Here is a 24,361-nt window from a genome sequence, read left to right as displayed (position 1 = left end):
GCGGAAATTTAAAAGCTCTAGTAGCTCTAGTAGAAAAAGTAAAAAGAGGGCTGGGCGGTGGTAGTACACGTCTCTAAGCCCAGCCCTCGGGAGGCAGAGGCAGGCGGATCTCTGTGAGTTCAAGGCCAGCCTGGTTGAGTTCCAGGACAGCCAGGGCTATAAAACACACACACAAAAAACTCCTTGTCTCAAAAACCCAAAAAGAAAAAGTAAAAAGAAACAGGAAAATTTAATTAATAATATACATTTAACACAATATACCTAATTTCTGCCACATATAATGAAAAATAATAAGAATCAGGAGTTAGTTTTACTTTGTTTTTTCCCAGGACTGAGGACATATTTTACACCAGCGGTATACTTCACCTTTGCACTTGCCACAGTTCAAGTAGACAGTCACCATGGTTACCGTAACAAATACTAATTTTCTGTATAATAATAAACTACCTTACAATTAAAAAAGAATATTTTAAAATTAGGGTTTAGTCAGGCCTCATCATCCAAGCCTGTAATCCCAACTAACCCAAAGGCTGAGATGAGAGGACCACATGTTCAAGGGCAGGTTTGACCCACATGTGTGTACACGCAATCATGGTAAATAAACAATAAAACAGGGCTTAATTTACTCAAGTCATCTTTCAAGGAGCTTTCCAGAAACGCACTGAGGTGGGGGTGTGGCTGGAGGGTCTAGTGCCAGAGGCTGGGTGACTCGCATCAGAGTCGCCTTATCTAGCTGGCCTGAGCACTGCATAGACTCTCTCCAGGGCTCAGTCTCTTTTCTCTAGTTTCTTGAAGCATCAACACATCAAGGACAGCACTTTTGATGGACACACACACACACACACACACACACACACACACACACACACACACACACACACACCACACAGGGCCAAAGTGTAAAAACACTGACAGCTCCGAAAATGAATATTGTGTGCCCTTATTTCTATATACTACTTGACAGTCAGTCAGTCAGTCAGTCAGTCTGTCTGTCTGTCTGACTCTTTATAATATAGTCACACCTTCCCTTTCTTCCCTTCAAGCCTCCTACATGCCCCTCCTCCTTGCTCTTTCAAATCCCTGGTGTCTTTGTTCATGCATTGTTACATACATGTATATACATATATTCCTAAATACGTAAGTGCAACCTGCTTGGCCTTACCAATGTTACTTGTATGTATGTATGTATGTATGTATGTATGTATGTATGTATGTATGTTTTCAGGGTTGACCATTTGGCACTGGATAACCAGTTGGTGCTCTCGGCACTCCTCAGTCGCCTATAGTCTTTGTGAAGGGTTGAGGCCTGTTTGCTCCATTTAAAAAGTGCAGCTGTTTCTTTATTTCCTTTCCTTTCACCTCCCTCTTGCTGCTTAGAAGATTATGATGTAACGAGAACTAATTATCAAAAGACCCAGATAAATGTTTCACAGTTCTTTCCGAGGGGCCTGCATGCCATTTGTAATCAAGGAACTGAGAAATACAAACGACCTCCCGCAGGTCCGCAGGGCTTTAAGAGGCGGACTGCTTAGGGCCAGATCCGCTTCCGAATTCAGGAAACTGAGATGGTGCTGATGATGCGCATAATCTAAGGACCCCCATGGCGACCACATGTGTTAATCAAAAGCCGTAGCAGCTCACACAGAACGCACGAATAGCTAAAGTAAGTTAAATGCGGAAAGACTAGTGCTAGCCTAGTCTAATTTGGCTGTCAAACGAATTGACAATCAAATGAGTGACAAAGGGCTTCCAAAGCTTCCTGTGTTCCAGAATTAAGAGGTGAGGGGTGCGGGCCTGTGTCAGTGGCCGTATTTAAGCGGCTGGCAGACAGTGGAGCCAGCCTGACTTCATAATGCCACACTGCATGCTTGCACACAGCCTCCTCTATGGTCACCAGGGTACCGACTCCGTGTGGCTGGCAGAACCTCAGAGGCTGTATGGCCTGTATACATGGGTTGAATGATAACCTTACAAAGCAGCATTTAGTTCCATTCACTTTGATTTCACACGTTTCTCTGGTGGACTTAATATTAGCTAATACTGGAATTGAGTCTGCACATCAAACACTCAGGTTGAGAATACCCAAACGTCTGAGATGGTTAAGAATGCAGACTCTTACACTAACTGCCAGGGCACACTCTGCGTAGTGCCTTGGTGGTTTTCAGGGTCTAACAGGAGTGCTGAAACATCGTAAGAGCTACTTATGTGCGCTACAGAGAGCGCACCGGCCATTAAGAAGGCACTCTAACATTATAGTTTTGTTGTTGCTCTTGGCACAGATGTCTAGACAGCAATTTTCAGTGGGGGTGGGGGTGGGGGGTGTTTGTCTCCCAAAAGACACGAAGCATCGTCATGGTTGCCACAACTGGCACACAGACAGCGCCGTCCAGTTCTTACAGTCAGTCAACAGTGCCCGGGACAGCACTACACAACCGAGAACTGCGGAAAGAGCGTGCACGTGGTTGGGAGTTCCCTCCGGACCACATCACTTCATCGATGGCTGAGGAGGAAAAGCACATCAGAAACGAAGGAGCTTTGTGGTTAAAGCTGAACCAACAATCCGTTTCCTTGTTCTCTTGCAGGCTTTTCTTTAGGGTAAAAGACAGCCCTCCATGAAAGAATTGTACAACCCGTTTCCAACTACCAGCCAGGGAAACAGCGTACTCCACACTCAACTGTGGCTCGCTGGTAGGTACTACAGCAGAACACAGGGATCCGCAAAGTATGGACCAAGTCCCAAATACAACCTGCTTCTGTGTGTCTGTGTGTCTGTGTGTCTGTGTGTGTGTGTGTGTGTGTGTGTGATATACAGCCCACGTTTTCTTCTGACTTTCTTGCCTCCAGTTCCCAATGACTAGGACAATACACGCTCTGTGCCACCATACGTAGTCTGAACCATATGCCCGCCCTGCTGTTTTTTTTTTTTTTAAAGATTTTATTTTATCTTTAATCATGTGTATGTGTGTATATTTTTGTTTGGGTACGGGCATAGGCATGTGAGTACAGGTACCCACAGAGGTCAGGAGAGAGCATCCGGTCTCTGGGAGTTGGCATAGTTATGAGCGTACCTGAGTTTCCTGAGCTGGGTACTAGGAACCAAATGCAGGTCTTCTGCAGGAGCCCTGTGGACTCAAAACTGCTGAGCTGTCTCTCTATCCTGGGCTTATTCTTATAAACAAAAATTTATTATAACGCCAACTTATTTGCTGTTATCAGCTACCTTTGCTTGTTTTGTTTCTATAACAGGGACTTTGGTCTATAAAACCTCAAATATTTGCAGTGCAAAAGTCTGCAGACTGCCTTTTGGGAACATCTCAAATACTCCTTATTGTTATATATGAATAATTTAGGACACATATTTACCTGTATTTTTCCTCCGAATAATGATTGCCTCGTTCCAAACAGGTTATTAAGTCTATCACAAATAAAGAGAAGTACAATTAGGAGGCGAGCAGAAACAAGGCCACATGTGTCTAAATGCTTCTTTTTAAGATTAAGAAAGAAAACTTTGAAAGCATTATCATGTTAATTGGATTTTCTTGTCCAAAACCAAATAAAATCTGAGACGGCAGTCTCCAGTGTTGAATCCGTTTCTTTCTTCTGTCCTGTCGCCGATGGTGGTTTTTCAGAGCTACTGTCCAGAGAACAATAACACAATCTACCTCGAACTGTAACTACTAGACCTCTGCAGGCATCGTGTGCTCAGCATCCTCAGCAACACGAGGAAACCATTAAACACCCCACAGTTCATGGAGAACATTCCCAGGATCACCCTTTTCAGTCTTCTTCCAAGGGCGACCTTGAAATGTTGGGGTGCTCTCTCTCCTCCTCCCTAAGTGCTGGGATTACAGGTGTGAAAGATGTGCACCACCACGACTGGGTTCATGTGGTGCTGGAGACAGTGCCTAGCCTCCACGCATTCTAGGTGAACAAGCACTCCACCAACGGAGTGACTTACACAGCTCCCAGAACATTCTAATTCAGCCAGTGGCACTCGGTGACAGAGGAATGGTTTTCCCACAACACTGATGCGCTATCTATCTGGACCAACAATCAGGAACATGTAAAAGGAGAGGTCTTTACAGGGAAGCATATTTAGCTAAACTGGAGAAATAGTTCTGCAAATGTCCCATGTTCTTGGCAATCGTTCTTTGTCTCCAGGAACATTTCCAGAATCTTAAGGAGCAAAAGATGGTGAACGCTGGCCCGTGACAGTCAACCACATCTAATCGGATATGAAGGAATGAGTGGCAAGTCCCCTTCCAGACATATTTCTGCCAAAGGGTCTGACAGCAGGAACACTGGACATCTTGTGACCCTGGTTAATGATGGGGTGGCTGCCTGGTAATGACTCAGCCATAGGAGGCTGAAGAGAGAGCAGCCAGTTCCCTTCTCATCAGCGCTCCTGTTCTCTTCCTTTCTCTTCCATGTGTCTTTAACCCCGGTGTCAAGTGACCCTACTGTGCCTCCAAGCTGGTGTGCTAGCGTGTGCCAGGGGTGAGGGTTACTAGTTAAAATGTTTGCTTTCTGAGTGAGGAAGGAGGGTGCGGAAGGGCTTCAGAGAAGCCAGACCATAGCAAGGTCAGGAGGATTTCCCCGGAGATGTGTCACTCAAGGCTCATAGGAAACAAGATTTACTCCATCCCACGCACACTGTCGGTCTTTTCAGCATGTGCTCTTAAATGGCTCAGCATGGGACCAACGGTTCCCCTCTGTCCTCAGGCTCCCCCCAGGCTCCTCCACCTTCTGCCTAGTCAGGGTTTTACTGTACAGCCCTGGCTGGCCTGAAACTCTTATGTCCACAGGGCTGGCTGACCTCGAAACCACAGAAATCAGCCTGCCTCTGGCTCAGGAATGACGGGATCAAAGGCACGCGCCTCCATGCCCGGCTTGTTCCCACGTCTTAACTGCTGCATCCGAGATGACAATTATGTCCAGAGGAAGAGAGAAGGAGCGACAGAAGCGCGCAGGCACATAGGCTTGGTGGTTTTTCCGTCGTACCTGGATGGTCGCTGCTGGCATAGGCCAGCAGGAAGCCCCGGCCAGAGATGTGAGACCCACTCTGGAAGCGGACAGTCACTTCGTTTGAGTTCAGCCGGAGTTCTTTGGGAACAGCCCAACTCCCACAATATGGACCTGAAAACAAAGCACCATGCAGCACATTTGAAAACTTACACAGAACAGAGAAATTAAAGACCAGATATACTCTATAACATATACATTTTAAAAAATTTATCTATTTTTTATGTATATGATTGCTCTATCTGTATATACCCTGTGTGCCAGATGAGCACATCAGATACTAGTATAGATGGCTGTGAGCCACCATGCGGTTGCTGGGAATTGAACTCTTAACTGCTGAGCCATCTCTCCAGCCTAAAATTTTTAATTCTTATCCATCTGGAATTTTGTATGGCAGAGACTGGTCTGTAAGCCAGAGCTAAGCTTGGGGTGGGGCAACCTACAGTAGACAAGCAATAGGTTGGAGGTTGCTCATTATGAAAAACCCAACAGACAGGTTTTTGGAAAAAGACTAACAAAACAGTGGCCAAATACATTAAGAAAACAATTATTGTAGAGTATATATTATAGAAACCTCCTAAATTTACTCAAAGAAACTGACTCAAAGGCAGTTCCAGCTGAAAATACACTCCTCAGCCACAGTTATCACAGAGAAACCCGGTCTTGAAAAACCAAAAAAAAAAAAAAAAAGCTAGTGAGATGGTTTGGCTCAGCAGGTAAAGGTGCTTGTCACCAAAACTGAGGACCATAATACATGTGGTGAAAAAAGGCCAACTCCTGTAAGTTGAGGTCTAATTTCCATAGAGTTCTGTGGCATACAGACACCCACACATACACAAATAAATCAATGTAATAGAAAATTAAAGTCTTGCTTATATGCAATGTTCATATTTTCCTCTTTTGTTAACTTCTGTTTTAACACAAACTATTTTGATTTGTACCATGGAGTCTGTACAAAACCAGTCATTTTTTGAGCCAGGGTCCCAAAATGTAGCCTAGGCTAGAATTGGAGATCCTCCTGTCTTGGCCTCTAAAGTGATTTCTTGATGGGTGGTGGTAGCACAGGTCCCTAATCCCAGCACTTGGAAGGCAGAGGCAGGCAGATCCCTGTGAGTTCCTGGCCAGCCTGGTTTACAGAGCAAGTTCCAGGACAGCCAGGACTGCTACACAGAGAAATTCTGTCTCGAAAAAAACCAATAAAATAAAATAAAGCGGTTTCTAAAGGCAAACTCTATATTATAAATTTGCAGTTAAGAGCACTGTCTATTCATCCAAAGGAAGATAAACATTCAAAGGGCAAAATTAGACAGAGTTTAAAACAAAACCTAAAACTGTAATGGAAGTTTTGATTTCTTTGTAAACTCAGTTGTGTTAATGTAAATATGTTTTTGTTCTAATCTCAAGTGTGGGGTCTTAGTTTGAGCATTAACTTATCCACACCTGTTAACTGTCTCCTGAGGGGCATGGCTTTTGCCAGCTGGTATTGGCCTTCCTTTTGCATCGTGGAGAGGGGTGGCGTGATCTAGGGCTCTGCGGCTGTAAATAAGAGCACCGTGGCTTGTAGCAGTTTGAAGAGACCAGAGACTAATGGTGTCCAGGTTTGGAGCAGACAGAGAAATGCTTCAGGGCTCAGCAGTTGGGAGGAGACCGCTGGCTGCTTCTGCTGTTGATGGAAGTGTGTATAGCCCAAAAGAACCCAATTGACCCCCTCGCCACTAACCTTCTTTCTCCTATGTAGAGTTGGGAGGTTGGAAGGGAGGCTGAGGCTTAAATATACCCCAAATAAAGTAGAGTTTAAAAGAAAGAAGGCTACATAAAACCCTTCCTACAACTGCCCAAGCCCAATGAGCACGGCACTCCTCAGAGGATATCTGGACTTGGTTCTCTTCTCATGTGAGTGCTGGGCACCAAACTCGGGTCCTTGGGATTGGTGGCAAGCACCTTACCCACAGAGCCATTTTGTTGGTTCCACAAGCAAGTTTTGTTTTTATTTGTTTTTCCCTTTTTTGTGTGTGAGACAGTCTCATTGTAGAGTCCTGGCTGACCTGGAACTCACTTTGTGGGCCAGGTTGGCCTAGAACTCACAGAGATCTATCTGTGCCTGCATCCTGAGTGCTGGGACCAAAGGCAGATACCACCACGCCCAGTTCCACAGGCACATTTTGAAGAGACATTCTTCACCAACTTCTCTCAAAACAGTATAGAAGCCAGCCAACAGCAGCAGCTACAACAATCAGGCTAAGAAGGAAGAGGTGTGGAAAGAAATGACCACTCCAACTCAGTAGAAACCAAGCTGGCTCATATTACCCAAAAACCTAATAAATCAACATCCTGACCTGGTAGGAGGGACATGGCTGCTCTCCTGTCCCATTCAAGTTTCATATTCTGAAGATCTGAGAGAACAGGAGTGGGCTGGGGCCTTATTCCCCACCCCACATCTCTGCTGGTCCTTAATATTAAGTTACTGTGAAACCTGAATACAATGACTTCTTGCCTCTACTCACCCATTAAGTGGTGTGTGTGTGTGTGTATGTGTGTCTGGGGTGTGTGTGTGTCTCTGGGGTGTGTGTGTGTGTGTGTGTGTGTGTGTGTGTGTGTGTGTGTGTGTGTGTGTGATAAGTGTATATGTGCAAGTGTGGGCACATGAACGTCTGTGCAAGGGCAGAGAAACCAGAGGTCAACCTTGGGTGTCTTCCTCTACAGCTTGACTTTATCGTATTAAAGATATGATTTAAGTATTTGCATGCATTTATGTATGCACACTATGTGTGTGCATGTCTGGTGCCCACAGGGAAGCAGAGGGTGGCGTTAGATCTCCTGGAACTGGAGATACAGATGTCTGTGAGCTGCCCTGTGGGTGCTGGGAACTGAAGCTGGTCCTCTGCAAGAACAGCCAGTGCTCCTAAGTACTGAGCAGTCTCTCAGGACCTTTGATCTTAATTTTTTGAACATTTCCTCACTGAAGCTGGGGAGCGTGGATTTGGCTGGGCTGTGTGGATAATGAGCTATAGCAGCTGGCTTTTATTCAGGTGTCGGGGATCAGAACTCAGGTCCTTATGTTTGTAGGAGGCACACTGCCAACTGAGCCATCTTCCCAGCTCCCACTTCCCTCCTTAGAAGCCCTCATCACACATTAATACTTCTCTGAGGTAATATTTGCAGATTACTTAAAATATCTTATACACTAAGAGCTATATAAGTGCTTCTTTAATAAAAAATGCATGTCTTCTCTTTAGACTGTGTCCACAGGGCAAGACAATCTTGTGTTTGCCTCTTCATTTCAAGGAGAGTGTTTTCTGTCCTTCCACTATTGCTTGCATTGAAATGCTCTTCTATTTACAACAACTTGTAAAAGCCAAACCCAAATAAAAAAGACACATAAGAAACATCTTTAAAATGTATTCACTTTGCCGGGCGTGGTGGCGCACGCCTTTAATCCCAGCACTCGGGAGGCAGAGGCGGGCGGATCGCTGTGAGTTCGAGGCCAGCCTGGTCTACAAACTGAGTCCAGGACAGCCAAGGCTAACACAGAGAGACCCTGTCTCGAAAAACCAAAAAAAAAAAAAAAAAAAAAAAAAAAAAAATGTATTCACTTTGAAATATCATGGAAAAGAAGTGAACTATGACAAAGTAAGAAAGCAACTATAGAATAGCGCTTGCTTCTGACTGCAATCCCTGCACTTGGGAAAAGGAGGCAGGAGGATTTAGAATTCAATTGTATTTGGGATACAAGCCAGGGGCATGTCTCAGAAACCCAAGGGCGGGAGATATATGTGACTCAGTGTAAAAATGCTTGCCGGGCATGCCCAAGGCAGCTGCCTGGTGTGACGGTTAATAAGGATGTAGAATGGTGAGCCTCAGGACACACCTGTGAGGGATTTATCTTGATTAGGCTGAGATGAAGATGTATCACGCCCTGGCCTTGGGTCCTGAACCAAACAGAAGGCTTCCGGAGCACGAGTCCCACAATGCTCTGCTTCCTGACACCAGCTATCTCAAGCTCCTGCAGCCAGGATTTCCATGTCATGAACAGTAGGCCAAAACAAACCTTTCTCCCTTAAGTTGTTTTTGTCAGTGCTTTTTTTTTAATCAGAGTAAAAGAAAAGTAACTAATAGACCTAGTGGGTAATTGGGAGTTTTACAAATTTTAATATTGTACATAAATATTAAAGACAGGCAATTTAATCTAGTCTTACATAGCTGTCCTTGTTAGGGTTTTGCTGCCAGGATAAAACAAGGATAAAACAATGACCAAAAGCAAACTCGGGGAGGAGAAAACTTATTTTAGCTCAGAAGTTAAGAGTCCATTACCAAGCCGGGTGTGGTGGCGCACGCCTGTAATCCCAGCACTCGGGAGGCAGAGGCAGGCGGATCACTGTGAGTTCGAGGCCAGCCTGGTCTACAAAGTGAGTCCAGGACAGCCAAGGCTAACACAGAGAGACCCTGTCTCAAAAAAAAAAAAAAGTCCATTACCAAGCAGAATCTGAGGTTGATCATGGGACAACGTTCCTTGCTGGCTTATCCCCCATAGCTTGTTAAGCCTGCTTTCTTATACATGCCAGTCCCCTTGCCTAGAGGTGGCACCACAGCACATAGCAGGTTGGGCACTCCCCGACCAATTACTAATAAAGGAAACTGGCCACAGGCTCATCTGGTAGGCAGTTCCCTAACTGACAGTCTCTCTTCCCAGGTGACTTTAGATTTGTCAAGTGGACAAAAATTGACCAGCACAATAGTAGAATATAATGGGCATCTCTGTATATTAAAGCCAATCACGGACCATGCTTGACTTCCCAGTTTGTTTTACATGTTTGAAAAGCATCTGCCCTCTGCGGTGAGGTTAGAATATTGGTGTATAAGCCCAAGAGTAAAAATGAAGTAAAGTAGAGCAGTTAGTACGTTAGGATCTTTTTTTCTTCTCTCTTTATTTTTAATTTACATATTCACTTGTTAGGATCTTTTTCCATCCACTTCTCTGCTTGAGCACTCCTCTCCAAACTGTATTAAACACTGTCTCTGCCTAGTCTTCAAATAAAAAGTGAAAAGGAGGACTGGGGGTGTAGCCCGGTGGTAGAGCACTTGCCTGGCCCACTCAAGGCCTGGGGTTCAGTTCTCAGTAACACACCACTGTGGAGGGAGCGGGCTCTTATCTTCCATGCCTAACTTCCCAGAACGTCCTAATGAGTTCTGATAACAACTCAGTCTATCTAAATTGGTAACCCTGAAGAATTCAACTTCACTTCTTAAAAGTTTACAAAAGAGCTGAGATGTTGCAAAACTGCCCACCTATTTTCACAAAAAGATAAGAATATGGGTCATCACACAAATTTGTACAATATATGTGATTCCTTAGATTCCAAATACATATATATAAGTAAAGCTCTAATTTGGTTTTCTCCTTTCAAAGTCATGATAAGCCCGCAGACATTTCTAGGAAACGTTCAAAGAAAGTAAAGGCAAACACACTATCCTTTAGTGACCCTAGTGTCCAACACCAGCCATCTCAAACTAAACAGCATGCCACAGTAAGATATACCATAGTGGGAGTGTGAGCAACCTGTATCGTGTCACGTAGATTGGCTTTCTTGATTTCCTTAGCAACTACAGCGTGAGTGAGGCTTACTTTGGGATGGGATGGGGCTGGAGCCCTGACTGCAGTGCAGCCTGTTGGGCAAGCCACCCAAATTATCACCTGAGGCCTGACAGCTGCGGATTCCTTTCTGCAGACTAGAAGCTGGATAAACTGACAACATGACTGCTCCGAGGTATGGTTAAGGGGAAGTTTTTATTGTAGGTATGAGAGAGAGAAAACAGCCAGAGGTGTCTAGAAGAGTCCAGAGCAGAGAGAAAGTAGTAGATGGAACCTGGCCAACAGCCTGGACTTGCTGCCGTGACGGGGGAGTGGGGAGGGAGGAAGAGTGCACCAAGAGCAGAAGACAAAAAGGAGGGGGCATAGCCCGGATAGCAGGGTGACAAGGAGAAGTGAGAGCTGGGGAGAGGGGCGCCCACGAGCTGGAGGGAGGTTAAGGTGCGGGGGGTGAGAAGAGCAGAGAGAATCCAGGAGGCCAGCACGGACTCTGCAGTATTTATGACACTGAGGGAGCCTGGAGGGCAGCATGAGCTTTGCTGTGCTAACTGGGACCTCTGAGTCCATTTGTGTCTTCTGCTGGTGAAGGGGGAAATGGCTCAATCGGTGGAGGGGAATCAGCTTCACAAGCTCCTAAGAAGAGCTGGCTTTTATCTGCCAGAATTTGAGAAAGATAGGAGTTTCCTTTGCAACAGCAGAAGCTAATAACTCTTTCCCTAGAGTTAAAGGGGAAGAGGTATTCATCCAATGGGACCCACTAAGAGAGACAGACGCTGACTGTCCAAGCAAAGTTCTCAGCTTTCAGGCAGCCTCCATGGAGGTTAAGAACCCACTCCCTCCACAGTGTGTTACTGAGAATTGAACCCCAGGCCTTGAGTGGGCCAGGCAAGTGCTCTACCACCGGGCTATACCACGAGTCCTCCTTTTCACTTTTTATTTGAAGACCAGAATATTAGCTTGTTTAGACCGGCCATGAACTTACTAGGTAGCCCTTTGATTATCCTGCCTGAGCCTGTGAGTGGCCAGGATGACAGGCTTGGTGTGACAGCATCTTTTATTATGAAGACGTTTCTCAGTCCATATCTGTTCAATAGAATCATGTGCTACATACCAGAACTCTGGTCAGCGATTGGCCATGTTTCTTTACTGTGGCCTCATAAACTCAAGATCACGAAGGTAAAGAATTCACGCTTGCAGCGATGCTGATAAATACAAATGTCCTTGTTGAGCTGGTCAGGGCAGCTCATGCCTGTGATTCCAGCACTGAGACATTAAGGCAGAAAAACTGCCCTGAGCTTGAGGCCAATCTGAGTTACACAGTGAATTCCAAACCAGCCTGGGCAAGACCCTGTCTCAAAACAAACAAGCAAACAAAAAGAAAAAAAAATGAACTTCCTATCCTGGTTATGGTATAGACAGATACCTAACACATATAGTTATGGACAGTGCATAACACTTGGTAGTAGGTGATTGTGAGAGAGGGAGATTCTTTAGCTACATAGCCAAGGGTGACCTTGCAATCCCGACTCTCCAGCCTCCCTCCTATGATGGACTAAAATTCTTACCTAAAATCTTTTCTCTGTTAAAAACAAACACCCAGGCCGGGCATGGTGGACCAGATCAATGTGAGTTCAAGGCCAGCCTCGTCTACAAAGCAAGTCCAGGACAGCCACAGCTAATACAGAGAAACCCTGTCTCAAAAAACAAAACAACAACAACAACAAAAAAAACAAACACCCGGGGCTGGTGAGATGGCTTAGTTTAGCAGTTAAGAGCACTGGTAGCTTTTTCAAAGGACCCTTGTTCAATTCCCAGCACCCACATGGCAGCTCACACCTGTCTGCGACTTCAGTTCCAGGGCTTGTGACACCTTCTCACAGACATACATGTAGGCAAAATGCCAATGAACATTAAAAAACAAAAACAGCCACTGATCCCAGTACTTGGGAGGCAGAGGCAGGCAGATCTCTGTGAGTTCAAAACCAGCCAAGGCTACAGAGAGAAACCCTGTCTCAAAAAATCAAACCAAACAACCAAACAAAAAACTGCAAAGAAGCCATGCTGAAGGCAGGTATGGTGGCATGAGTGCCTGCAATCCCAGGGCTCTGAGGGACGCAGGATGATAGGAAGTTCAAGGCCATCCTCATCTACTAGAAAGCGAGACCCTATCTCAGAAAACAAAAACAAAATGGAAGCCATATAGAGTGACTGACTCATACCATTGGCTTATGTAAGTACATTCAAAATCAGTCATGGTGACACACACCTTTAATCCCAGCGCTCAGGAGGCAGGGGCAGGTGTATCTCTTGAGTTTGAGGCCAGCCTGGTCTATAAGAGTTCCAGGATAACCAGGGCTACACAGAGAAATCCTGTCTTGAAAAAACCAACCAAACAAACAAACAAGGCAATTCAATGTTCACATAACAAAACTGCCCAATGAAGTATTTCTCAATGAAAGAAAGAAACTGCTACATCCATTTTCAATATAAAATATTCTTTTTTTTTTTCATATGTTCACTGCAATCTCTTCAGGGCACCACTTTATTGGGAAGCAACTTCGGGTGAGTGAATCTAGGGCTGTTGGGCCCACAGCAGAGCCCGCACCTGGCTGACCTGCCACTGGACACTGGATCATGCTGTGCCAGCCAAGGCGCTGTACTGTTCCATGCTGGGGCTGTAGTCCCACATGTGACTCACGTCAGCTGAGAACAGGGGACTGATAGTCTGCAGCTCCTGCAGCGACAGCTGGTTGAGGGCGACTCCTTTAGTCTCTGCCATGAACACAGCTTTCCCTGAGGCCTCGTGGGCCTAGCAGAACGGCATCCCTTTGCGGACCAGGTAGTTCTTAAAGTTCAGAGTCAGAGAAGCAGGAAGCACTAGGCACCCATCAGCTCTTGTCATCTCCTTGTCTCCTAATTCTGATTAGGAGAGTTACAGTCTGCTCCATGACTGATCCCATGGACAGAAAAGAGGGCAGTACCAACCCTAGAATGTTCATTAGATAAGATTTTGTTGTTGGGTTTTTTGGGTATTTTTTTAGGTTTCTCTGTAGTCCTGGCTGTCCTAACCTCACTTAGTAAACCAGGCTAGCCTTGAACTCACGGAGATCCGCCTACCTCTGCCTCCCAAGTGCTGGGAATAAAGGCCTGCGCCATGATGCCCCAGCTGACCAGTAGATAAGGTTTTGCGTCCTGAATCAAGAAGATAAGGAATTAGGGAAGGGAGAGGCCCATACTCTGAGCGCTTGAAGACAGTAACTACAAGAAACCAGGGCAGGAATTGTCCTTCCGCAGAGACTTTTCTTTTATGTGTATGAGTGTTTTACCTGCATGTATGTATGTACACGCTTATACACAATATCTGTGCTTGGTGACCTCAGGAGTCAGAAGACAGAGCCACGTGGGGGAGCTGGGAACCAAACCCAGGTACTCTGAGAGAGCAGTCAGTGCTCTTAATTGCTGAGCGATCTCTTAGGAACTGCCTACACTTCAGAAGCAGGTGAGGCCCAATCCTGCTGCTGCCTTCAGCAACTCAGTGCCAGCAGCCACATTATCAGCAGCCACCGATGTGACACGATTCCACTGTCCACAGTGACACGATTCCACTGTCCACAGGACTCCCTCAGAACACCCTTCGCAGCCTCTAAGTCATCATGGCCCCTCTGCCCCCACCTCTCTCTCCCACCCCTTGTCCATGCCCCGCCCCCCTAAGTCTCTTGCCCGAATTCTGTTTCCTGGGGTGTGATCTCTGCATTCCTCTGCCCTCCAATAGCTGCCACCCACCCCACCCCATCTCTCCAGCCCCTCAGTCGGGGACTTTAAAACCACCATCTCATGGCAAATCAACACCGGGACATTTTGAGTATCTCACTGTCAACTCAAATGAGATGTCTGTCTGTCTGTCTGTCTGTCTGTCTGTCTGTCTGTCTGTCTCTCTCCATCTTATGTAAGATAAGTTTGATCATAATAGTTATATTCTGTCACAGACAGTGTTCTTTGACCTATTTCCACTCAAAGTCAGGTTGAGCCCCGCTGTTCTAAAATTAGGGCACAGACTTTCTAAGGATGCCTGCTGTGTGTCATTGCACTGACCCCTGCCGTCTACGTCCTCCCTTGTTGCCGCCGCTCTCTTTCTGAGTATAGGTCTCATGTCGGCAGCCTGGCCAGAACTCAAGTAGCTAAGGGCACCCTTGAACTTCCCGCCTTCCTGCCTCCACATGGCCAGTGCAAGGACTCATGTTACAAACGTGCTCCCTCACACCACCACCGCCCCTTTTTTGCTATGACACAGCCCCGGGGGTGCTAAGGAAGGCCTCTACCAACCAAACCCCATTCCCAGCCTGTAACCTCCATTCTTATCCCCTGGGCAGGTTCCATTTTATGCTTCAGGCACAAATCTGCATGTGACTGGGACAGGACACTAATTTGATAGGCAGAAAAAAATTAGGGAAGAAATCGTGTTTACTTCTTGTGGGTAACTGGCAGCCCTGAATCAAGGAGAGAGCTATTAGTGATACTAAACGGTACAGCGTCGCCTCGTAGCATTTGTCACCAGGCATGAAACCAAGTCCGCACAGACCAGGAAAGTAGAAGCAGGTTCCTCAGTGCATCCCCTGTCTGGAGTTACATCCGCAGCTGAAAGGAAACCGTTTGTTTCCATGCATGAATAAAACAGAGCTGTGCTATCTACCAACTGCCTGCTGCAGGCCAGGCCTGGAGTCCTCTATGCTTTGGCAATCTGACCATCTGGGCAACAGCTCACAGCTCTTCTCAACAGACTGTCCCATCCTTGTATCTCAAGGCAGTGAGAATGCAGCTAGAAATGGTTCCAGGCCACTTCTGGTGGGCATGTGGTTTTGATCCCTGAGTTGAATAGCTAAGCTACTATCTTATGGGAGAAAAGGTCCCCTGTATAACATTAAGAATGCTACCTCCTTCTTCCCGATGTACAGCCAGTGTTGGGGGGGGGGGGCGGAACAAAAACAAAAAAACAAAATACAGGCACCAAATGAGAACTTACCTCTTTCGAGTTCGAAGTTTGTCATAAATTAAAAAGAACAACAAAAAAGCCTCCTCAAACCCCTTATTAGCCATATGGAGCCCCTCTGAACTACATATATAATTTTCAGGACAGATGAGAACATGCCTGGTGGGGCTCAGTGGCCTTCCCTGGGAACACGACTGGCAGGCAGGGCTAGCATGGCACACTACCAGCTGCCAGGAAAGTGGTACCCAGCATGGTCCGGATTTGGGCTAAAGGGCACGCTGATAAAACAATCACCAGAAATGCTGAAGCTGCAGTGGGGTTTCTGTCCAGTTCTCATTTTGGTTTTCAATGCAGTCAAATGGCAGGGTTCGCCCAGGCTTGCTAATTGCAGCAAGGTCTTTGTACAAAAATTATAGAATTTTCAGGGCCATTTTCTTTGAAAAGAAGAATTAGCATTAAAAAGGGATACCCTTGGATTGTGCCATTAAAACCATAGTCACGTAACAATGTAAGTGGTATCCCTGGCGAAATTTTGAGCTCTGGTTCTCAGACAAAAATCAGTTAACACAATGACAAAGGAGCCAGACAGATTCCTAAACAAAGGTGCAGCTTTCCTTGGAGTTCAGGGACACAAGAGTGAAGAGGTGCCTCCTGGGAAGAGCACAGCACCCTACCAGGCCATCCTTTACAAAGAGTGCCAACTGAAATCAGCTTTTCCCCCTGGACTGTGGTTATGTTAATGAAACACCCTAGGGTACATTTAGGCAAATCCAGCCTTTTATATGCTAGAAACTCCTTTCAAGGTTTTGTATTTTTAACTTTCAAAAGGAATTTTACCATTTAGTCCTTGTGTCTGAGAGGAAGGAGAACTATTGTTAAACAGTGGCTTCTGGGTTTGTCTTTTCTCTCTTTGGAATTAAAAAAAAAAACAACAACAACAACAACACGACAAGATGCTATTGCAGTATACTAAATATCCACCATTCTTAAAGCTTAGAAATCTTATAGAGTAAAATAACAAACAAAAAATGTATGTCCTACTTTTTCCATTTATTTATTTTTCTTTTCTTTTCTTTTCTTTTAGTGTAGTCAATACATTAACAGTTAGTGTCACTGTCCTTGTAAGTCACTGACAATAGTTAAAAATATATGTTGGGGGTGGAGATACAGGAAAAGTAGGCCGACCTTTGAACTTCCTGATTTCCCTATGGCTCAAAGCAAAGAGCAAAACAGGAATCTTCTAACTGACCACTGTTTCCTTCCACCGTGGGCCACCCTGGATCTCACTGCACTCTTACCCAGGAGGTTCTGTGACTGATCTCTCCCAACCTCAGTTTGGTCCCAGGATGTCTTGGGAGAGAGACCCGATGAATTGCCCATTTTCCTCCAGCAAGAGACACTCAAGGGTCAGAAGCCAGCGGTGGGACACACAAGCAGGGAGCCCAGGTGGCCTTCGTCACACCGATGCTTGATTAAGCGCACACTTGATCAAATGCCCACTTGAATTCCAAGTGCTAAGTGAGCCTCTTTGAGCCTCAGCTCTCTATGCGCAGGGGCTAGTAACAGAACCAGTGTTATTCAGACGAACACGCGGGTACTGAGCCCTGTGCATCACAGCTGGGTGCTGGGTCACACGCACCTCCAATCCTGTCCCACGGATTTCCACACAATAAGTGAATGGAAAAGCAAGCTTCTCTTTAAATGAGGATATCTGCAGACGGTAAAATCCATACGTATTATGGATTCACACCTGCTCTGGTGTGAATACCACGGCATTCAAATTTCTCTTTTGTGCATTAGAAGGAATAGGAAAATGAAGGGAAGCACAACTATCAACAAATATAAGCCAGGTGTGGTGGCGCACGCCTTTAATCCCAGCACTTGGGAGGCAGAGGCAGGCGGATCACTGTGAGTTCCAGGACAGCCAGGGGTACACAGAGAAACTCTGTCTCGAAAAACCCAAAACCAAAACAAACAAATATAAAGGGCACAAAGCCACGTGAAGTGATAGAGGGCAGGGTGTGCTTGGGTTGCGAAATGGGATTCTATCAGTCTGCCGATGACCTTGCTTATGGCAGAAAGGATCGTCTTGCATGGGGCAGGCAATTTCAGGAAGGAGAGACTGTGGGAGACAGGCAGCCAGCCTCCTACAACTGCGATAATTTCCTCATTCCCAAACACGTCACCCCACCCCTATAAAGGGTCGCAGCCAGCTTTTGACCCTGGAAGACCCCTCAGTTTCCCGAAGCCTCCCCCATGCCACCTCGTCCCCGTGTGTGCTAATCTTGCTAGCAGTATCTTACCTGTTGAAACTCCGATCTCTTTCTGCCTTGTCTTTTCACGCTGCCTCAGAAATCTACCGCGGTGCATTTAGGGAAAAAACATAGGTAGTTATGGGGGTGGGGGTGGGGTTTGGAGATAAGGCTACCTAGAAGACTAGAGAGTAAGAAGCCTGCACCCCACAAGAACAAGTTCCTGCAGATGGTAAAACACAATGTTTGGTTGATTTTGAGTTTTTGAGACAGAGTTTCTCCGTGTAGACCTCCCTGGCTGTCCTGGAATCCACTCTAAAGACGAGGCTTAGCCTTGAACTCAGCGATCCCCTGTGTCTGCCTCCCAAATGCTGGGATTAAAGGTGTGTGCCACCATGCCCTACACAGAACACAACAATTTTTAAAATAAGAAAATATTATGACAATATTTAACAAGATAATCTCTTTCTTTGAGACAGGGTTTCTCTGCGTAGTCTTGGCTATCCTGGACTCGCTTTTGTAGACCAGGCTGACCTCGAACTCACAGCAATCTGCCTGCCTCTGCCAAGTACTGCAAGAAATTACAGGCGGGCACCAACATGCCCAGCTACTTAAAAAGATAATCTTAAAAGGCCTAGAAAACAGTGGAGATGGCAAGGAGACAGGGAGGGTCAGAAGGTTTTTCAAGAAGAAATATACAGGTTGATTATCCCTTATCTTAAGTGCGTGGGGCCAAGTGTGCCAAAAGCTGGGAAGGCTTCTCCGTCCTGGTATTTATATAGACTCACTTTGTAGACCAGGCTGGCCTTGAACTCACAGCGATCTGCCTGTCCCTGTCTCCCAAGTGCTGGGATTACAGGTGTGCGCCAGAGTCTCTTCTGTTTTATAAGCATAAATAAATGCAGATGAGCTGTTTTTCTGAAGCTGTCTTCTGAAAAGGCAGCACCTTCCATCTGAGACTTGGCTTCAGCTCATCACACTGTTCTAGTTGGATAACAACAGCAAAGCCAGTATTGGGGGGAATCCAGAATCAATACAGTATTAAGTAGAAAAATAAGTCCCATTGGAGCAGACATGGGGGGTCGGGGGCAAAGAGAGGCGGTGCTGGCATTTTAGTTCACATTTTGGAAGCATATGAACCCACAGATTCTGATGTTGAAAAGTGCTATAAAGATGCCCCTTAATGACTACACTCTGACTTATTTTCTATTCACTTGCTTTTCTTTTCTTTCTTTCTTTCTTTTTTTTTGGTTTTGTTTTGTTTTTGAAACAGGATTTCTCTGTGTTCGCCTTGGTCATCCAAGACTCGCTTTGTAGACCAGGCTGGCCTCAAACTCACAGTGATCCGCCTGCCTCTGCCTCCTGAGTTCTGGGATTAAAGGTGTGCGCCACCACGCCCGGCTCTCACTTGCTTTTCAAGACAGAGTTTTGTAGTTCAGACTGGCCTCAAGCTCCCTCTGTAGTGAAGGCTGGCTTTGAACTCTGATCCTCCTGCCTCCACTTCCCAAGTCCCGGGATTAAGAGCACGTATCACTTCAGAAAGTAACACTATGCCAGGCACGGTGGCTCTTGAATGTGATCAAAGCACTAGAGCGCCTGAGGCAGGAGGATTGCTAATGAGTTCAAAACCAGCTTGGGCTACACAGTAAGTTCCAGACTAGCTTGGGATACAGTGAGACTGTCTCAAGACAGACAGACGGTGATGGTAATATGCTGGTTAAAAACGCAGTAACACAAGGGACATGATGAAAGCAACCTAAACTCACAGACACTGTACAAAATAACTGGGTAGCACTAGCTAAGCTACACAAAAGACAAATACAGACTGCGGAACTACCCTTGATTATAGGAGATCAAGGAGCACGGCAGCGCAAAGCTAAATGCCAATCCTGAACTGCATTCTGGCTTTGAAAGGGGACATTATCCACCATTCTTTCCTTCCTCCTTCTCCAGACAGGGTCTCGCTATATAATTCTGGCTGGCCTGGACGTGGCAGTGAAGACCAGGTGGGCTAAACTCACAGAGCTCTGCCTCGTCTCCAGTGCGGTCCTCAGGCTCTGATGGCACAGTCGACCCGCTGAGCCATCATCTCTCCATCCTGCCCCGTTGTGTCAGGGAACAAGAAGCTCCCAAGCTGCAGAGTTTAGGGTTTGGATTTTAGGTTGGGAGGCTCACTCTTCCTGTATGTTTCAAAGTAAATGTATTCATTCTCAGAACTGGCTCTGTTGCCCGAATTGAGTACAAGAATTAAACATGTGTGGTGACATGTCTGGCTTGCCCTCATGTAGTGATCAACTGTTGCAATCTTTTTTTTCTTATTTTTGCAATTTTTTTTCTTTTCACTACTTGAAAGGTATTTTGCATGGTAATGGTTAGTTTAACACAGCCACACATATAAAAATACTGTCCTGGAAAAAAAAAAAATACTGTCCTGATTTGGTGTTTTGTCAACTTGACACAAACCACATTTATCTGAGAAGGAACGACAATTGATAAAATGTCACCATAAAACAGACTTGTAGGAGTTGGCAATGGTGGAGCACACCTTTAATCTCAGCAGTTTGGAGGCAGAGGCAGGTGGATCTCTATGAGTTCGAGGCCAGCCTGGTCTACAGAGTAAGTTCCAGGACAGCCTATCCTATCACAACAAACAAACAAACAAACAAGCTGACTTGTAGAAAAGTCCTCAGGAGCATTTTCTTAATTAGTAGCTGATGTAGACTAGCGCCATCCATGAGCAGATGGTCCTGTCATGTGTAAGAAAGCAGGCTGAGCAAGCCATTTTCTTGCCATGAATGCGGAGGGTGGAGCCGGAGGAGTGGCCCAGGGCCTCTGGAGCCCACAGGACAGTGAGTGAGTGGATCACAAGCATCAAGCACTTTCCTTTTTATACTTGCTCAATTTGGTTTTCCTTTAATTTCTGATTGTGATCTGGTTCACTCTTGAAATAACAATGTATTAATCTGTTTGTTTGTTTTGTAAAAGCCCACAGTTGAAGTTTTGACGTTTTATTTTGTGTACTGGTGTTTTGTCGACATGTGTATCTGTTCGCCATGTGCACCCCTGGTGCCTGAGGAGGCCAGGAGAGGCGATCAGACCCCCTGGAGCTGGAGTTACAGATGGTTGTGAACCACCATGTAGGTTCTGGGTATTGAACCCAAGTCTTGTGGAAGAAAGATCCAGTGCTCTTAACCACTGAGCCATGTCTCCAGCACCAGACTTTGGATATTTTAGAGTCTTTGAACTTTTAAAGAGACTTTGAATATTAAAAAAAAAAAAAAGACTCATCTTTTAATGTACTTAAAATTTTAAAGACTGTGGGACTTTTAAACATTGGAACGTTTTATATTATTATAATAATGTTATATTACTGTATCATCTTGCGGGGGGGGGTGGGGGGGTGGGAAAGGAAAGGTTGTGATTAAATAATGATGTGTTTGTACGGTGAGATGAGAAGGGGACAACAGCTGTCCTGGTTAGTTTTTTTTTTTTTTTTTTGGTCACCTTGACAGAAGCTACAATTATCTGAGAAGAGAAAACCACAGGTGAGAAAGTGCCTCCATAAGACTAGCCTGTGGGGATTTTCCTTGATGAATGATTTGACGTGGGAGACCCCAACCCGTTGTGGCTGCTACCACCCTGGGCATGTGGTCCTGGGCTGTATAAAATCGCTGAGCAACCCACGGAGGAGAGCAAGCATTCGTCTCTGCTTCAATCCCCGCCTCCAGGTTCCTGCCCCGGCTTCCCTGAGGGAGGGAGCCTGTGTCCTGAGAGCTGTCAGCTGAAATAAACACTTTCCTCCCCAAGCTGCTTCTCGTCATGGTGTTTTATGACAGTAAGAGAAACCCAAACTAAGACAAGAGCCTTCTAATTAGTGGCTGAACTGGGTGGAGGATCAACCATCCTCTTCACACAGGACAATCACTATCCCAGCTGCTCTGCATAGGCCTTTTAACACCAACAATCTCCATTGTGTACCTGCCAGTTCCTGTGAGATGGAGTAGTATATTATTCACACTTACTGACAGCACATCTTGTTGCAAAGAATATGGGTTTCTCTCTCTCTCTCTCTCTCTCTCTCTCTCTCTCTCTCTCTCTCTCTCTGTCTCTCTCTCTCTGTCTCTCTCTCTCTCTCTCTCTGTCTCTGTCTCTGTCTCTCTCTCTCTCTCTCTCTCTGTGTGTGTGTGTGTGTGTGTGTGTGTGTGTGTGTGTGTGTGTGCGTGTACGGGATGTGGTGGGGTAGAGTGGAAGCCAGAGGTTGACGTTGAGATGTCTTTTGTTTATCGCGCTCCCCTCTAGGAGCCAGGGCTTGAACCTGAAGCTCACTGGGCTACACTGGGAGCCCATCAAGTTCCCCTGGGCCCACCTGGCTCCGCCATGCTGGATTACCGGCCCTCACCTCCAATGCTATATCTTTCACATGGAGTCTGGGGATGCAGACTCAGGTCTCCACGCCGGGGCAGCAATTACTTCACCCACTGAGCCACCTTCCCAACCCCCTAAAGAACATTAAAAATGCCCAAAGTATAGGATTCAAGCAATGAACCATCAAAGGTTAACCGCCCACTAATAAAACCTGTACAGTCTGAGCATATTCACAACAGCTAACGTGAGAGCATCCCAAGAATGTGGACTCTTGGCGTGACTTGCCCATGCTCATGCCAGAAAATGTTACTCTTTTTCAAAACATTAACCCTACATTCAAAATAACTACTTTGAGTCTTAATGTCCCTTACCGGTGGGTTTTAACAGTGAGTTAGTTAATGAAAAGTACTGAACTGTTTGAACTAAAGAACTCAGCTGTTTTAGTCACACATGAGACTGTCAGGGTTGACACCTTTCAGAACGGCAGGAGTCATTCCAGAACATGCGATCCCTGTCAGTGGGCATTCTCTAAGACAGCTATGGGTCCCTGGGACCCTATGGCCACACAGCTGCAGAAGCCCCAAATGGGGCAACGGGACACAGAACTGGTCCCTGCATAAGCCCAGGTTACAGGAGGACAAAGTACTTCTGCCTTCTCCTTCTGCATCCCATGGGGAAGTTCAACCGGACCCCGGGCCTATTTTAACTAAGTTAAAGCACATTCCTGGGCAGTGGTTTTCATCAAAGGAGATCTTTAAAGCAGCCACAAAAGAAAAACTCTGACCGTCATTAAATATGTCGTCTTAACACCACTAACTAAATTACTACTTATTCCTTGTGTTTATACAAAATTGCTGCACAGCATAATAATAGGCTGACCCAGCTCAGAAGACAGGGTTCATCCAGCACGAGGCAGCCTTGCGCTCCTGGTTCTCCCAGGCCTTATCCAGTGGCCTTGTTTATATAATGGGAAGAAGAGCAATAGAGATCTGTACCGTGGAGCTACGAACACACAGGAACGAAGTCTTCCCTCAGCCCTTAATGATCTGGTTGTGTAGCCCAGATCGTGCTGCCAAATCTCTTTGGGAATCCATTTACGTAGACTAAGAAATTAATAGGAGTTACCTCAGGATGCATGTGGGTATTATAGAAAATATGTGTAAGGGCCGCCTATGCCCACCATACACTGAACGTGCTCATTTTTATGAACACAAACCCTGTCTGTAAAGGACAAACACAACTTTATAAAGAAAAACTTTAAAGAATAATAATTATCTTCTATCACCATTAACAAACCACAATTCAATACCCATTTCCCAGTAAAGAACCCACTTCTTAAAAAATTCAAAAACCAAAAAAAAAAAAAAAAAAAAAAAAAAAAATCAACCCCCCCCCCCACCGCCCGACAAAAACCCAGGTTGTTTTGAGGTTAAGCCCAATAAATGCACTTATTTGCCAAGTTTTAAAATAAAATTAAAAATTAAAAAACCTAGGTCTGGAGATGTAGTTGGTAGAGTGCTTACCCAGCATGCCTGAAGACCTTGGTTTTTTCCGTAGCACCTAATAACCTGGGCATGGTGGTTCATGCCTATAATCCCAGTGCTCTATAGCCATAGAAATGGATGGGTTATCCGCAGCTACAGTAAGTTCAAGACCAGCCTGGACTATAGGAGGCCCAGTCTCAGGAAAAAGTCAAGAATCTAAAACTGTAGATGACAAGATCAGTTCAAGATTTCTGTCTTTGGTTTCCAATTGCCTAACTCTAAGCTGTCTCCTGGGGTTCAGGATCAAAAGGTCACCATGAAAGTGGACTGAATAGTTGCTTTCCTGTAGCTGTGATTAAAAAGTGCTGACAGAAGCCACTTAAAATGAGCAAGGTTTGTTGGTTTGTTGGTTTTTGTTTTTGGCTTTTCGAGACAGGGCTTCTCTGTGTAGTCTTGGCTGTCCTAGACATTCTTTGTAGACCAGGCTGGCCTCAAACTCACAGCATCCGCCTGCCTCTGCCTCCTGAGTGCTAGGATTAAAGGTGTGCGCCACCACACCCCGGGGAGCAAGGGTTTCATCTGACTCACAGCTCAAGGGAAGGCTGGTGGCAGGCGCCTGAGGTAGCTGGTCACATTGTACTCACAGTCTGGAAGCAGACCATGG

General features: G+C 45.7%; 1 protein-coding gene across 3 annotated transcripts in view; it reads right to left on the bottom strand.

Annotated features, from left to right (window-relative positions):
* The window catches only part of DCBLD1 (discoidin, CUB and LCCL domain containing 1), a 75,559-nt gene that overhangs the window by 23,415 nt on the left and 27,783 nt on the right, over positions 1-24,361 (bottom strand). For 2 of the 3 annotated variants that reach the window (XM_084777323.1, XM_084777324.1), the window contains exons 3-4: positions 5,002-5,136; positions 3,364-3,415 (exon numbers count right to left, since the gene is read on the bottom strand). In XM_084777323.1, the coding sequence (XP_084633449.1) occupies positions 3,364-3,415; positions 5,002-5,136 (187 nt within the window). Of the gene's footprint in view, positions 1-3,363; positions 3,416-5,001; positions 5,137-17,899; positions 17,940-24,361 lie in introns of all 3 variants that reach the window. The other variant, XM_084777325.1, reaches the window with a different exon arrangement.

The sequence above is a fragment of the Acomys minous genome (genome assembly GCF_964271855.1).
Source record: "Acomys minous genome assembly, chromosome: 3".
Classification (NCBI taxonomy): domain Eukaryota; kingdom Metazoa; phylum Chordata; class Mammalia; order Rodentia; family Muridae; genus Acomys; species Acomys minous.
This window is presented reverse-complemented; position numbering and strand designations above follow the sequence as displayed.